At 38.8% G+C, this 17,772-nt stretch overlaps 1 protein-coding gene across 8 annotated transcripts in view; it reads left to right on the top strand.

The window, feature by feature from the left end:
- Positions 1-17,772, top strand: part of VTI1A (vesicle transport through interaction with t-SNAREs 1A) — a 369,166-nt gene that overhangs the window by 207,127 nt on the left and 144,267 nt on the right. For 6 of the 8 annotated variants that reach the window (XR_011462780.1, XM_070363699.1, XM_005888659.3 and 3 more), the window contains 2 exons: positions 13,657-13,727; positions 14,802-14,863. Coding sequence is in view for 7 of the 8 variants with exons in the window: in XM_070363699.1 (XP_070219800.1) it covers positions 13,657-13,727; positions 14,802-14,863 (133 nt within the window). In the remaining variant the exon portion in view is untranslated. Of the gene's footprint in view, positions 1-13,656; positions 13,728-14,801; positions 14,875-17,772 lie in introns of all 8 variants that reach the window. The other 2 variants (XM_070363702.1, XM_070363704.1) reach the window with 1 other exon arrangement.

Below are 17,772 nucleotides of genomic sequence, written 5' to 3'. Positions count from 1 at the left end.
CTTTTTTGTTATGCTTTTCTCCACCTGTTCACTAACTCCCTTGTTTGAGTTTCATTAATTTCTACCTCTCAAAATGTCAGTGTCTAAAATGCAGAGCCCTCTGCTTTATTCAGGAATAAACTGTCTCCATCTTTTTGTCTGCTTCATGGTACAGTATAAATTCTCCCCCTTAGCTTTTAGAGTTCTCTATAGACTACTCTGGTGTACAATTTGTGTGTGTTTGTGTATGTTTCAGTTAAACTTTATTTACAGAAACAAGCCACAGGCTGGCTGTATTGGCTCCAGGGCCCTAGTTTGCCCATTCCTACTCTAGAATAGTGGTTCTCAAAACATAGTCCTCAGGAACCAGCAACATCAGCATCATTCAGGAACTTGTTGGAAATGCAACTTCTTGGGCTCCAGCCCAGACCTGCTGAATTAGAAACTCTGGTTGTGGGGCCCAGGAATCTGTATTTAACAATCTGAATTATTTTTGTTTATTGATTGATCCAAAATCACTGTGGATGATGACAGCAGCCATGAAATTAAAGATGCTTGCTCTTTGGAAGAAAAGCTGTGGCCAACCTAGACAGCATATTAAAAAGCAGAGAATAACTTTGCTGACAAAGATCCATATAGTCAAATCTGTGGTTTTTCCAGTAGTCATGTTTGGATGTATGGATGTGAGAGTTGGACAATAAACAAAGCTGAGCACCAAAGAATTGATAATTTGAACTGTGGTGCTGAAGAAGACTCTTGAGAGTCCCTCGGACAACAAGGAGATCAGACCAGTCAATCCTAAAGGAAATCAACCCTGAATATTCGTTGGAAGGACTGATGCTGAAGTTGAAACTCGAACGCTTTAGCCACTTGATGCAAAGAGCCGACTTATTGAAAAAGATATTGATGCTAGAAAAGGTTGAAGGCAGGAGGAGAAGGGGGCGACAGAGGATGAAATGGTTGGATGGCGTCACTGACTCAATGGATATGAGTTTTAGCAAACTCTGGGAGATAGTGAAGGACAGGGAGCCTGGCCTGCTGCAGTCCATGGGGTTGCAAAGAGTCAGACAGAACTGAACGACTGAACAACAAATTGATTGATCTGGGCTTCCCAAGTGGCTCAGTGGTAAAGAATCCACCTGCCAAGCAGGAGATATGGGTTTGATCCCTGGGTCGGGAAGATCTACTGGAGAAGGAAATGGCAACCCATTCCAGTATTCTTCCCCGGAAAATCACATGGACAGAGAAGTCTGGGGAGACTACAGTCCCTGGGGTTGCAAAAGACTTGGACACAACTTAGTGACTAAACAACAGTGATTGATCTATGTCCCATCTACTTCCACAAAAAGAAGTACTTTACAATAAAAGGTCAGGTAAGTGTATCAAGAGTAAAAAACCTAACCCAGGACGGAAGCCAGAAACCAGGAAGTAAAAGGAAGACTTGGGTAGGGGTGGAGGTGGGGGTTGATGTGTAAAGGAATCCTAAAGCAATGCTGTAATAACTAAGGATTAAACTCACCCAGAGCTTCCTAGGATTCAGGCCAAAGAAGAAAACACATTGAATTACATAGCTTGCATTGTCCAATGGTACAAAATGAATTATTTCCTGAACTGTCACAAAAATTTTTTTTTAGTCAGGAAGGGGAGGAAGTGTGTGGTGGTCTTTAAATAAGACAAAGGAATGTGATCAGTCCTGTTCTTAAAATTAGCTTGACTGAAACAGTGTAGAAATATTCTTTATATTGTAATTTCTTAAAGAAATCTTATGACTACCAAAGTCCCACTGTTAAAGGCATAAAGTTCTGTATTGGAGCCAGACATATGGTACTAAAGAGTGCTGAAGAATGAAAGCCAGGTCTTAACAAAGAGACCAACTAGAAAATTATTTATGGCTTCTAAAAAGTTTCTAGTGTGACTTCTAGAAAATTTTAAGAACATACATGTCTAGACCTCGCTCCCAGGAATTCTAGTTTAGTCAGCCTAGAATGAGGCCTCTACAACCCCGTTTGTTAAAAGTGCCATGAATGTGTCTAGTCCAGAACCGAAGAAGCACACCACCCGATGAGAGCCTTTGCCATTGACTGTCTCCTTCACATTTCAGTCATTTCCCTTGGACTTTAGAAGGAAAGAGTTGGCAGAAAACCCAAGAATGATAGCACTGGCCGAAAGCTGAAGAGTGGGTGTTTTGTGTTGTCAGTTGAAAAAAGACCCCATTGCTGTAGATCCTGGATAGCAGATAGGTCGTCTCGCTTGTGCCAAGCCTGATCAATTGCAGCAATTGCCTGGAGCGTTGCAAGGAGAGGGTTACTTGCAAGGCATGTTCAGGGCAATGTGATAGATTGATGACATCTGCCAGGTGTTTGGGATTAAGAGTGGCAGCCAGTATCGCATATATTTGTTGACTTTGCTCTCAGACTAGATACATGAATAGCAAGAGTGACATTTTGTTGAAAAATTAAAGAAACTGACTTACTCTATCACACTGAATTTTTATTTCTAGACTATTTCTTTTTCTAAAAAAAGTTATTGGGATATAGTTGATGTACAAAATCATATGAGTTTAAGTTGTAAAACATCGTGAGTCATAGTTTTTAAAGGTTATGTTCCATTTATAATTATTACAAAATATTCACTGTATTCCCTGTGTTGTACAGTATATCCTTGTAACTTATCTATTTTGTACCTCTTAATCCCCATTCTGTCTTGTCCCTCGCCCTTCCCTCTCCCCACTGGTAATCACTAGTTTATATCTGTGAGTCTGTCTTTTCTGTTATATTCACTAGCTTGTTTTTATCATGTCTTTAATATCTACCTTTAAGATAGATCTTAAAGCCACCTTTAAGGATCCTCTTTTCACTTTCTCAATCTTCCCCTCTAAATTTTCAACATGGTTTGCTGCCTGATATTTCTTGAATGATGATCATCCTTTAAGTCAAAGTTTTGTGTTTCTTAATGCTCGAATGCAGCAGCATTAATATTCAGTGTTCCCTGCTCATACTCATTGTCCTGTGTTTCTTCAGATTCAGTGACTCAGTAACTTTCTGTTTTGCGTGTATTCAGTATATCCATGCTTCCTTCTCCTACTTAAACGTACATGTCTGCTTTCAGTGTGCTCAGAAGGGTCAAGATATGAAAAAATACTGCATAAAACATAAAATTTTAATTTATAAATCAGTGGAAACATTGGTCAAGCTCTTGAGTAAGAGGATAAATTAGATTGTTGTTGTTAACATGTATAAGATGTATAAGAAGATAACCTCTTCCATAGGAATTCTAAATGTTTTCTGTGAGTCAAAAATATTCCTTCCTTACACCATAAAGAAAAATTAAATCAAAATGGGCCAAAGGCCTATATACGAAATTCCCTGGTGGTCCAGTGGTTAAAAGTCCACACTTCCCCCACAGCAACCACAGATTCCATCCCTAGTTAGGAAACTAAGATCCTGCAAGCTGTGGGGTACAGCCAAAAAAAAAGACCTATGTGTAAGAACTAAAACTATAAAACTCTTAGAAGAAAGGATAAGGATAAATCTTCATGGTCTGGATTTGGCGATGGAATTTTAAATGTGACACTTAAAAACACAACAAAAGAAAAAATAGATATATTGGACTTATTAACATTAAAAAACTTTTGTACGTCAAAATACACTATCAAGAGACTGAGAAGACAACCCACAAAATGAAAGAACATATTTATACAGTACATACCTGATAAGGGTGTAGCATCCAGAATATAAAAAGAACTCTCACAGCTCAACAACAAAAAGACAAACCAATTTGAAAAAGGATAAGAAACTTAAATAGACATTTCTCTGAAGAAGACATACAGATGACCAACTGACACATGAAAGGTGCTCAACGTCATTAGATGCCGCCGCTGCTGCTAAGTCGCTTCAGTCGTGTCCGACTCTGTGCGACCCCATAGACAGCAGCCCACCAGGCTCCCCCGTCCCTGGGATTCTCCAGGCAAGAACACTGGAGTGGGTTGCCATTTCCTTCTCCAATGCATGAAAGTGAAAAGTGGAAGTGAAGTCGCTCAGTCGTGTCCGACTCTTAGCGACCCCATGGACTGCAGCCTACCAGGCTCCTCCATCCATGGGATTTTCCAGGCAAGAGTACTGGAGTGGGGTGCCATTGCCTTCTCATACCTACTAGGATGGCTATAAATTTTTTTAATGGAAAATAACAAGGTGGCCCAGGAGAAATAAGAACCTTCCTGCATCGCTGGTGGGAGTGTAAAATGGATAACCACTGTGAAAAATGAGTTTTGCAGTTCCTCAAAAGGTTAAACACAGAATTACCATATGATCCAGTAATTCCACTCGTAGGCACATACCCAAAAGAACTGATATTTAAACAGATATTTAAATAAGTATTTGTACATGGTTGTTCATAGAAGCACTAATCACGATAGCCAAGGGGCAGAAACCAAAATATCCATCAGTGCATGAACGGATAAACAAAATGTAGTGTATCCATATAATGGAACATTAAATTTAAAAAATATTTTTAATACTCGATGAAGGAACTCTACTCCATAAATCTCCAGTACTTTGACCACCTGATGTGAAGAGCCGACTCATTGGAAAAGACTCTGATGCTGGGAAAGATCGTGGGCAGGAGGAGAAGGGGATGACAGAGGATGAGATGGTTGAATGGCATCATTGACTCAGTGGACATGAGTTTGAGCAAACTCCGGGAGATAGTGAAGGACAGGGAGCCTGGCGTGCTGCAGTCTGTGGGGTCGCAGAGAGTCGGACACGACTGAGCGACTGAACAACCACAACAAAGGAACTACACCCGCCGCAACATGAATGAATTCTGAAAACATGAAGCTGAGTGAAAGAAGCCAGGGCATATCTTCAACTTGGTGTGGTTTCGGTAATTTTTAGTACTTAAACCTGAAGATTACAAGCCATGCGAGTCTCACTACTCATGTGTTTAGATCTGGACATGCACCATTGCCACATGCCGGCACCAGAAGGAGAGAAGTGATTCTGTTCTTCAGGACTTCTTTCCCTTCCAGCTTCAGTTCACACCAAGAAGAGAGTTAAGACTAAGAAAAAAGACAATATCAAGAAAAGGGATGTCAAGGAAAACAATCCTACTATTCTAGTATTATTTGTATTTATGACAGTTGCATTTTTATGATTTTATCTGTCCCTATTTCCATTCCAAAACACTTCAGTAAAGTGTTACCCTATTAATCTCTGTGCATGGGTCTCAAGCCAGGAAAATAGGTTTTACCACATACATGCATTTGTGTGCATGTGAGAGAGACAGAGAGAGTGGGGGTAGGATGAAATGTCAGCTCCTCATCACTTGCTTTTCACAGCATTAACGATCAATTCAAATATATTAAATTTCCCACCTCACCTGATTCATTTGTTAAGCATAACAACTTTCCTTGCCATTGTGGCAAGTGGGGAAAGGGGTCAGTAAGATGGGCATTTTACCATTCTACAAGAGAATTGGCCTCTTGTTTTTTGAGAACAAAAATAGACTGAAGTCAAAGGTTTGACAAAAAGGACACTTCTAGGACGTTTTTTACTCTGCATAATTTGTGAACAACAGAAGGCCATTCCAATAAAGACCATGAGACCACAGCATACTCCTCCTTAACAGCTGGGATTGCTATATGGGAACAGTGTCCAGGAAATGTGGAGACTGTCTCTTTTCCCACTCTTGCCCAAATAATTACAAAGGCCTTTCTCGGGCACTGACATTTTAAATGTATATTAAAGTATTAAAGTGCTTTATCACCCACATTGTAATGCATTTGGAAGACACTTTCATTTAATTAAAATTTTTTGACTGCAAAGATCACTGACATAGGAGTTCGGAAACTTGGTTCATGGTTGCAGCTCTGTCAGTCATTAGCAGTGGGACCTGAATGATCACCCTCGAACTCCTCACCCTTGTTTGCTCATCTGTGCAATTAATTACTCTCAAGGCTCAATTTCTTCTAAAACTCTGGACTCCTGTTATGATAAATTTATAGAAGACAACTGTGTTTTCAAGCTCAGTGGTTCCTATGGACACAAATTTCCTGAGCACCTACATACGTAATCCATTGCCTCTTAAAATGCTGCGTACACTGGGAGGTATAAGAAATGACCTCCTCTTGAAAGAAGTTTGGGCTTCCTGGTGGTTTAGACAGTAAAGAATCCACCTTCAATGTGGGAGACCCAGGTTCGATACCTGAGTTGGGAAGATAGCCTGGAGAAGGGCATGGCAACCCACTCCAGTATTCTTGCCTGGAGAATTCCATGGATAGAGGAGCCTGGTAGGCCACGGTCCATGGGATCACAAAGAGCCGGACACAACTGAGCAACTAACGCTAAAAGAAGTTTACAGCCTCACAGGGAAGGAAGAACATACAAATAAGGAATCACCGGCAGATCCTATAGCAGCAAAGCAGGAACATAAATGAGGGGAAAGGGTCAGGAAGGTAGGTGGCAGCCTCCATGACCTGGCTCTTACGATGAGCCTGTGCTTATCATGTGGAAATGGGGACTCAGTATTGCTCTATATTCCAAATTTCAAAAGAAGCTCGAGGTCCAATTTTTTATATGAAATACACTTGTTTAAAAAAATTGTGTTGTTGTTTTTGTTGCAGACCAGTTCAGAAATGCTTAAAACAGTGTTGCACAAAAGCAAAACATGTTTGCCAGCCACATAGATCCTACGGTTCTCCCAATAGCGACTTCTGAATAAGCAGATAATTATCAATAGAATGTTATACATTCAGTGATAGAAATGTGTATAGCTCACAGAAGAATACAGAGAGTGATTAACTCTACCCATAATGATTTCAGAAAGGCTTTCTAATTACTTTCTAGTCACTTGTCAATAGTTTACAGCCCTTTTTGTTTTTTTTAAGAATGATCCATTCATTCACCCCAGAGATCTGGACGCTGCTGACCCCGGCTCCCTTGTCTGTTAAGTAAATACATGTTTGGTAAATTCCCCAAGTGAGCCTTTGGAATGTGTTTTGACAGTTTTGCCCATTCAGATTTTCTGCTGCTTCATCTCCTGGCTTTAACATTCTTTATTGAATTGTGAAAATGGGATGTCCTTCCTGCTGCTCTGGTCTTATTTCATAGAATAGAACAGATTCATTCTCATTTCTGAATGGAGCTGTAATTAACATGGTTCCTTTTGTTTAACAACCTCAATTTACATAGTACCTGCTCATTCCAGAGCATCATTATTGGAGGCACAGCTTCATTGACTGATGTCTGAGGGCTCTGGGAATAGCATTTGCTAATTATCTGCAGCAAACCAGGTAACTAAGGGGAGGTTCTGCTATGACTTTGATGAAAGTAGTGCTGATGATTTTTTTAAATTGCTTAATGATAGATTTGATCATCCTAAAACAAAATAGAATACATATTTATCTGCCAAGTAGGTAATGTTAAGTCATCATTGCTGAAAGAAAGAAGGAAATAAAAGAATGAAAGAAACCTGGGGCCCTGTACATTCTTTTGATATGTTCGCTACTAAGAATGCATAAGTTTACTTTTAGGTTATATAAATATTTAAGTATTTCTGTAGTAATATCATCATCAAAGTGCTTGTAAATATTTTATAGTACAGTAAATGCAGGTGTCCTCAAAGGCCAAGTAGGCTACTGCATGAACCAGTGCTGTGGTAGACTTGGGCATTCTGAATATATGATACCACTTAAAATCATTTCAATTTGAATTATTTGTTATTTTTTCAGCATTGTCTTGGGGGGAGAGGGGAGGAGGGTAGAATACTTTTGTGGGTCTGAGTTGTCCCGTGCTCTCTAGTTTGCTAAAATGCTCCACAGAGAAAAAGAGGCATTAAGATTTTTTAGTCATTGAGTCCTAATATTTTAAAGCTAGAAGGGGCACTAAAGATTATCTATTCCAAGACTGTCATTTGACATTTAAGGAAACTGAGGCCTAGAGAAGGGAAGTGTTTTACCTAAATCAAACTACAGGTAAGTATGTCTGTATTTCTTTCGAGTGGATCGTAAAGACAGGGGAATTTGGAGATCCTTCCAAGATGTTATTTCTGTATTCTGTAAAACAGTGACATTAGCCACTTGTGGTTAGTGAGCCTTTGAAATGTGACTGGTTCTACCAACAAACTGAATTTTAAATTTTATATAAGTTTAATTAATTTAAAAAGCCCTATGTGGCCAGCAAGTACCATATTGGACAGAGAAGCTCTAGAATTACAATTTTCATCCCTGACTTATCACAGTCTACCTTGAATAAATATTCTACTACTTCTCATAAAATTTAAAAGACTGTCAACCATATACTTCTATTTACTTCCTCTCCATCTTTTGTGCTATGGTTTTCTTATATTTTACTTCTGTATATGTTGTTATTATTTTGCTTTACATGTGTCTAAATTTTGTGGACGCAAATTTCCATCTAATATCATCTCCCTTCAGCCTGAAGAATTTCCTTTACATTTCTTGTAACTAAATTTTGCTCGATAATACTCTCATTTTTCAATGTGTAAAACTATCATTATTTTACTTTTATGTTTCAGATACTTTTCACTAGATACGGAGTGCCAGGATGACTTTGTATCCCCCTAGCTCTTGGGGATATTGTTCCACTGTCCTCTTGTTTGTTTCTGATGAAAACTCAGTCCTCCTTCTTCTTAATGCTTTCCAGCAGGTTTGGACTTGACTCTCAGAGGGCAAGCACCGCAAGAATATGTGGGAATAAGAGGTTTCACTTTGCTAACCAGCCCCTTCTCCACTGCCTCTTTCATGGCAAGATTTGGAGATTGGGCGAGAATTATCAAACCAAGCAATTTGCTTTTGTGTTTAGAACTCTTCCAGATCCCATTTTGTTCTGCAAGCCTACATTTTTCACAGGACGTTTGACTGATTTCCCTTTACTGAAAAGCCTCCCAGAGGGAGGCCTGAACTCAGACCAGGTACTCACTGTAGGTGTGAACGTTGCCACAACCCTTTGCTCACAAATGAGATGCTTCTTTCTCTCTAGAATTCATCACAACTTCCTCATATATACCAGGTATCTCCCAGAAAGAACGATAATTATTTTGTCTGGATTTTTCTTATTTCTCTGAGAATGAATATTTGTTATCTTTCTACTTCTGAATTGGAAGCAGTTCTTTATATGCCTTGAACTGTGAAATAATGAAAGATGGTAAAAGACGTGCCTTTTCCACATCCCCACCTATCCAGGGATCAAGAATTCAAGAAACTCTTCATGTCTGAGTAACATCGATACTGAGGATAACCCATTCAGGGCATGATGCCAGAGTCAGTGTCCAGGCAGATATGCTGAATGCCAAAGGATGGTTCATCCAGTCACTCTGTGAGCAGCTCCCTCCCGAGAAAGCTGTATGTCGGCTACTTTGCTCTCCCAAAGCAATACGTTTTTGCTTTTATTAAACTCAGTAGCTAGAATTTATTGAGCCATGTCCAAAATTCAGTACTCCAAATTGTTAGGAAAGTATTACTTTGTGTTTTGCATCTGTCAGGTTGGCATTCTGCAATATACATAAGAAAGCACATGCTTCAAAAATAGCTCTTTTAGGGCCTTCTTTGGTTCCAGTGCAGAGGGTGCCGGTTCGACCCCTGGTCACAGAGCTAATATCCCACATGCCTCATGGCCAAAAAACCAAACATAAACAGAAGCAATGTTGTAACAAACTCAATAAAGACTTTTAAATGGTCCACATTAAAAAAAAAATTTTTTTTTATATATAGCTCTTTTAAGTCTTTCTATTCACTCCACACTCCACAGAAGTCCCCATATACAAAGAGCAGCTGGATAGTTGTGAATGCCTTTTACCTGTTACTAAAATTACTAATGAAGTTTCTGAGTGCCAGAAAATCATTTTACCTTCTGATGTCCAGTTAAGTCCAAGAAGACTTAACTGGCTGTCTTCAAATTTTAAATACTTTTTTGGAAAGTAAAAGTGAAAGTGAAAGTCACTCAGTCATGTCCGACTCTTTGCGACCCCATGGACTATACGGTCCATGGAATTTTCCAGGTCAGATTACTGGAGTGGGCAGCCTTTCCCTTCTCCAGGGGATCTTCCCAACCCAGGGCTCAAACCCAAGTCTCCTGCGTTGCAGGCTGATTCTTTACCAGCCGAGCCACAGGGAAAGCCCAAGAATACTGAAGTGGGTAGCCTATCCCTTCTCCAGGGGATCTTCCCGACCCAGGGGTCGAACTGGGGTCTCCTGCATTGCAGGCGAATTCTTTACCAACTGAGCTATGAGGGAAGCTTTGTTGGAAACCATATCCTTAATAAAGTTTGTAAAAAGAAAGTTATATATAAGTATAGAAAGGAATGATTATTTTATGCTTTATATACTTTATAGCATAATGGCTAACATCTTTTTTTAATATTTTGTATTTATCAAATAGAACATTTTTGGTGAATTATATTGAATACTGTAATTATATATATTCCATGTTTATATTATAACGTGATGTGAACTTCCGTCAGTCCTGCCTTCTGAAAATATTTCATCTCCAAAATACAAATTCAATACATTTTAAAAATTAAGTTCACTCACATGTCATGATTGTTCAGGTGACATTATTATTTTATGAATGAAGGGAAGTGATTCAGTGGTACAAGCTCCTCAAAATAAGTCTTGCCTTTTGTGATGCCAGTCCAGTCCTTCAGGAAATATTTTGCCAGATTTATAGTTCTCTGGTTCTTCTCCATTCCTTTATGGGGCAACAGAGTGTTGAATAACTATGATATTATCCCCCATCCCCTGTAAAATATATTGAAACAGAGAGGAAATGTTAGCCAAAACCTATTTTGTAGTTTGTGACCCAGTAAAAAAGGCCATAGATCAAGGATATGATGATTCATTCTGGGTAATTTTGAAAACAAAAGCTCACTTTATAAGTTTGAATGCTATACTCCCACAGTGATTTCCAACCCCCTTGTGAAAAGGACAGAAGAAGTTCAGGAAGAAACTTTTCTCTCCAGGAATTCATTCATCATGTTCATACTGACATGCAGAGTTCCAGCATGTATTGATAGCATCAGTTTTTATTTTCTTTTATGCTTCCCATTGTTTCTTAATCTCCAGAACATCCTCACAGTCAATAAGTACAGTACTCATAAAATTTATGATTTCTGAAATTATTTCAATAATGGCAATATGGCAGTTCCCATTCTAAAGGTACTGTACTGCAAAAGTTTAAAGATCTGAAAGCTCTAGACTCAGTATGTCACATCTGCATTGATTTATAGTCTTTCTTGTATTTCTTATTGATATTTTATGTGAGTGCTTTTTTTTAAGTTATTCAAGAAAAGTAAATCTAACAATGTTATTTTTTTTAGTGAAGTAATCCCTCAATGTCTATTTTGTGCAAGCAGAGTCTATTTTTAAAATAATTCCCTCTTAATTTGTTGTTTTATTTTGATTGAGGTAGCAGAACAGATAAGTATGCATAACTTACTTTGCTTGAACTTTTTTTTTTCATTGTACAAGTGTCAGCATTTCTAATATATTTGGCCTAGAATTTTCTTTAGTGGATCATTCAAATGGAAGGTTGTTGCTGTTCAGACACCAAGTCGTGTCTGACTCTTTGCCACCCCATGAACTGCAGCACACCAGACTCCCCTGTCCTTCACTATCTCCTGGAGTTTGCTCAGATTCATGTCCACTGAGTCAGTGATACCATCTAACCATCTTATTCTCTGCCACCTCCTTCTCCTTTTGCCTTCAATCTTTCCCAACATCAGGGCCTTTTCCATTGTATTGCCAGAGTACTGGAGATTCAGCTTCAGCATCAGTCCTTCCAATGAATATTCATGGTTGATTTCCTTTAGGATTGACTGGTTTAGAAGAAAGTAAAGAATTCTGTTTCTAACAAATGCATAGTATTTGCCTGTTAAGACCAGAACATATGCACTTTTGCCAATATCTCATCTTTTGTCAGATGGGGTTAGTACTTTGGATAGTGACATATTTCCCAGGAAGCAAAGAGATTGAGGGAATGACTTGAACATCTCAAGAGACTGGAGTTCTTCACCTCTTGTTCCATTGATTCCTTCAGTAGCAGACTGTAGATCCATTCAGAAGAGTTTTTCCTGCAGTGAACCTGATAGAAACATGGATCTGTCACCTGCATTCCAGTGCTGCCTTCTCCAGTGCCACAAAGGATATGCTTTGAGAGCAGGAATAAACCCCAAAACCTTTCATGTATTCCATTTTTCATTTTATCCTCACATTGCTTTATTCCTTCCCGTGAATTTTTGCTGGAAACATTATCCTAATGATGAGACACACAAGTAATAAATTATTTCATATTTGTTTGAGATTATATACCATAAATCCCCCCCCCCCGCTTTGTTTTTGGCCACACCACACAGAATGCAGGGTCTTGGTTCCCCCACCAGGAACCAAACAATGGCAGTGCAGATTCTTTACCACTGGATTGCCAGGGAAGTCCTAATACCATCCTCTTGAACGAGAGAATATTATATAAATAGTATTTTGCTGAGCTAATTATAGTATTGATGGTGTTCATAGATACTAGAGATTTTTAAGTTAAAAGTATATTAAAATTGTTATATTATGTTGATTAAAGAAATTCAATGTAATAATAATACAAAATAGTATGACAAAATTGAATATTATAGTCATTTTGCAAAAAGAAAAATGCAACTCATAGTTGTTTCCTACTTCTCCATTTTTGGTGTCATCTTCCACTTTTATGGTGTCTCCACTGGGGCCATATATCCAATTTTACCTTAAGGACACATTGTGTGGCATCAGTAATAAAAAGCTATTATCAATCTGAGAGGAGATATACTAGAAATTTAGTAACCTGTGAAGAATTTTCAGTTTTGTATAGGTGTCAAAAATATAATTGAGGTTATTGTATTTAAGCAGTTCTTATTATTTGAGCTTTCTATCATGAAAGGAATATGCAGTCCTTTTTTTGATGTGCCGTGAAATATGAACTCTAATGTGACATTTGTCCTTTAACTGCTAAACCATCACTGTTAGCACAGGAATTCATGAGTTGAAGGGCTTGATCTTGGTTACTGGTCACATCCCGGCGTCTATACCCAGCACGGAGTGTATTGAGTGCATTGATTTTCATGTACTATACAATTACATACATTTGTGTGGTACACTATAAATTTCAAAAGATTTTTGATTATCTCATTTGACTCTTAACAACAATTTTCTGAAAAAAAAAAAGGAGAGATTTTTTTTTTCCCGATGAATAAAATTGCAGTTCAAGTGGATTATGGAAGACCTAGTTTTTAGGAGGATGTCGGAGTCATAATAGTTCATTGTTTTTTGTTTGTTTTTACAGAAACCGCTCACTGAGCTTTATTTTGTGTGTGTGTTTAATTTTTATTGGAGTTGCTTAACAATGTTATGTTAGTTTCTACTGTACAGCAAAGTGAATCAGATATATATATATATATATATATATATATATATATATATCCCCCTCTCTTTTTTGGATTTCCTTCCCATTTGGGTCACCACAGAGCACTGAGTAGGGTTCCCTGAGCTGTACAGTAGGTTTTTGTCATTGGTTTTTTTATATAACTAATCCTGAGCATTCAATAAATTCTTCACCTGTTATCCTTTTGGTACTTCAGAAGGTTTTTTTCATTTATAGCCAAAGTCATCTTTCCTAACTCAGATTTTCTTGTCCATAGAACAAATTGGCCAGGAGATGTTGGAAAACCTCAGTCACGACAGAGAAAAGATACAGAGAGCACGTGAAAGGGTAAGTAGAAATGGGATAATCTTTTCACACATTCAGTAAAAGAAAAAAACATAAGCCAAAAAATATGTAAAAGGTCTTGGGCAGATGCATAGACTATAGCAATTACATTGATGAAAGATCCCCTGGAGAAGGGACTGGCAGCCCACTCCAGTATTCTTGCCTGGAGAATTCCATGGACAGAGGAGCTTAGCAGGCTTCGGTCCATGGAGTTGCAAAGAGTCAGATACCACTGAGCCACTTTCACTTTCAAGCGCGTGTAGAAAATGGCGACGGTGAAGGAGGGTGTAGAGCCTGGGGTAGGGGGTGGGGAAGTGTGTGATGCAGAAAGATTAAGCTGACTGTATGCCTCCATAGCAGAATTCCCCCAGGTAGATATTTTATTTAGTGCTGTAGCTAAGAAGAGGCTTCCCTGATGGCTCAGCTAGTAAAGAATCCTCCTGCAATGCAGAAGACACAGGAGACTCCGGTTTAATTCCTAGGTGGGTAAGATCCCCTGGAGGGAGAAAATGGCAACTCATTCCAGTATTCTTGCCTGAAAAATTCCATGGGCAGAGGAGCCTGACTAGGGCTACAGTCCAAAGAGTCACAAAGAGTTGGACACGACTGAGCGTCTAAGCACACATGCACATGGCTAAGAAGATCATCGATGGAGATTTTGGAGTATGTCAGCAGGTCTTTCAGAGTGAAAGTAAACATATGAATCTCATCTTCCCTCAGCTCGTTTTGTTTCAGTTTTTATTCCCTAGGACTGTGTGCATTCTTAAGGTAGAGATATTGATTTATGACCAGATATCTATTAAACTTTGTCAGCCTGTGAGACATTTGCTTTTATATCCAGTTCAAGTATCCAGTTTAAATCTCCTGGGATTATCTATTACATGTAATTTTCTAAATCCAAGAATTTTTTGAGATTGTGTAGGCATCAAAAATGTATTTTACAGTATGTAACCTTTTTTTAATGAATTGGATTTTCCATCATGAAAGAAAACCATTGCCTGCTAGTGCACTTTAAAAATAATCTAATTGCCTTAAGTTTCATTTTATTCTGTGTTAATGCTGCTTTTCTCCTCCTAGCTTCGGGAAACAGATGCTAACTTGGGGAAGAGCTCCAGGGTTCTGACAGGGATGTTGCGAAGGTAAGAGTCAGGTAGGGTCTTCCTTTCTCTCTCTTCCTTTTTTTACAGTGTATTTTTCATCTCGTTGCAACCAGGCATTTTCCAGACATGCAAGCTTCTGCTCTTAGTACCTGTGTCAAGACCCTTTTGAAATGACAGAGCACTGGTATTAACTCTTGTTTAGACAGGGACACACATACTCTGAGTAACTGGGATTAGAAGATTTGAGCTCGGGGGATTACCTCAAGCTATGGAAAAAATTAGGGTTGGACATGAAGTATTTTCTCATAGCCTGAGGAAGACGCCATGGCAGCAACAGACTGATTTTATTTTCTATTTTGATAGCCTTCTTGCTGTTAATGGAATGATAGCCTTTGGTTTCAGGAGCATATTTAGTATTAGCTTTGCCCTCTGTTGCCTTATTTAGATTTCTTTTTAAAGCAACCCTGTTTGGGGAAACATTGCTATTTTATGTATACTTGAAAATGATTTTTGAAGCCTGAAGAATATCAGAATAATCTGAATTTACTCATGTGCAAGCAAACAAATGTTTATGTTTTATATGTGTAACGAGCCCTTGACTGATAGAAGATACTTGGGAGAGTATGTGAAAATGAATGAATGAATGTGGGTAACAGTCTAGATTCTATATTTCTGGAAAGGAGTGAGAAATGTTTTCATTGTTCTGAAAATTGGAGTCACTTTTGATTTAGGTGTATTCAGCATGAAATTATTACATTCAAAATCTACCAAATAAGAGTATCTTCTAGCATAATCTTCAGTTTGGAACTGTGGATAAAAATGTAAATGCAGAATGTTGAGAATCACCTTGGAATAGCTGACTTGGAATTTTAAAGAAGAGAATCTTGTTTATCACTGATGCTTTAGTGGCAGCTATTTGAATTTAAGTAAGGTTTTCTCTAATCACATGTCCATAGATAATATGTTGTGTCCAAGCATACTGCTAAAAGTATGTTTGCTGAGTGTGAGATTAATTGCATAAGAATCAACCAAAGATATGTCCGCTTAGTCTTCTATTGGCCAGTGTGGTCAATGTAATTTCTCTGTCAGGCTGATCAGGAGCAAGGTAAGTTCCTGGGGCACTTCTAACCCACATTAACACAACTCCACACACCCGTCCTTTTCCTCCACCCACAGTCTCAATTCACCATAAACCACCAAATTCTCTGATTGAAGGTGATACGTAAACGACCTGGAAAAATGCAAAATCCACAGAGAAGTGGTGATTGAAAGGAATGCTTCAATGCCTATAAACAATAAAAAAGGGAAAAATTCTCTATTGCTTCCCTGGGAGGGCCCCTGCGATGTGAGCTGTAACGAATATTCTGCATATGTCTCCATTTTGTCAAATCTCATTAAAGAGTCCTCCCGCTTTATGTCAATTGAGCTGTCCAGAAATCATTCATCATTTTTAGTGTAAAAAAAAAAAAATCATGTGGTTATTTAAATAATATCATATTAATGTTAAAGTTCAGCTGTCATTTAATGGTATGGCTTAATCAGATGTAGCATTTAGGAAAACTAGTTTATCCGGGCTCTACATAGCTTTCAGGTTGGCAGATTCAAATCAGGATTTATGGGTTTCTAAACCAATGTATTTCTATCCACGTTTCTGCTTGATGTACCTCACCCTTTTGTGCAGGACACTGCAGACAGTTATTTCAACAAATAAAGCATCTCCTCATATTATGTTTGAATAAATTTGCAAGTCATTTAGAGAGGGTGAAGCACAAACAACTTCTGTAACCTTTGACTGGGCTTTCTTTAGAAAAATCATACTAACAGGGTTACTTCATAAGCCCACAGAAGAAAATTACTCTGCTGAAATCTACTTGGGGTTCTCTTTGTACACAAACTCAGTCAATCACTGACTCATCTCCTTTTGGACTCTGTCTAGAGTGTGAACAGAAATAAAAATCCCCAGATGGACATCACCTTGCTATGTCTGAGCCAAGGAAACTCTAAAGTCCACCTGTGCACATTGGTGACTGTGGTTTTCACCAAGCACACCTGGGATCCTGTTATCAGCCAAGGCATGCAGTTGCTTTTAGTCAATGCTGTAACCTAACTGGAGCTTCCCAGTTGGCTCAATAGTAAAGAACCTGCCTGCCAGTGCAGGAGACGTAGGAGACATGTGTTCGAACCATGGGTCAGGACGATCCCCTGGAGTAGGAAATGGCAACCAGCTCCAGTATTCTTGCCTGGAAAATCCCATGGACAGAGGAGCTTGATGGGCCACAGTCCATGGGGTTGCAAAGAATCGGACAGGACTGAGCAACTGAGCACGCACACACAAACTGAGTCCTCAGGAACTAAATGCAGATGCTAGTTTTGGTTTAGTTTCTAATTACTCTCCCCCTTGATATACAATTTATATATTTTGGACTTGGGAAAGGGAAAAATATTTACCAACTTCTTCATTGTTTTTTATTATTTCCCTGGAAAAGCAGTCTCTAGAGAAGTGGGACGAGGATATATGTTTCTAATAGGAAATCTTCTGTTGACTTCTCTGATTTTGCTTTTCTGCTGTATCCCTCCTATTCAAATGGCATTTCCCAGCCCTGGTGAGGTCTTATTTCAGAAAGAGAAGTCACAGTCTCTTACCAAAACTACACAGCTGCATTGTGTGTCCACAGTTGCTTCTGATTTAAGAAGAGTTACAATATTGAACAATGTGCTCATCTTATGTATAAATGTATACCAGAAATGAAGGTCATTGTCCAGGGCAGGGGTTTACCTGCATATAACATTCTACAGTATACCAGACCGCCAACTCAATGCTCAAAAGTCTGAGCAGACTCTGGGAGATCCTGAAGGGACAGGGAAGCCTGGCGTGCCGCAGTCCATGGGGTTGTGAAGAGTCGGACAGACTGAGCAACTGAACAACAAAAATACCAAACCAAGGAGTT

The sequence above is a fragment of the Bos mutus genome, chromosome 26 (genome assembly GCF_027580195.1).
Source record: "Bos mutus isolate GX-2022 chromosome 26, NWIPB_WYAK_1.1, whole genome shotgun sequence".
Classification (NCBI taxonomy): domain Eukaryota; kingdom Metazoa; phylum Chordata; class Mammalia; order Artiodactyla; family Bovidae; genus Bos; species Bos mutus.
Note: the sequence above shows the minus strand (reverse complement) of the source record. Positions and strands in the feature narration are given on the sequence as shown.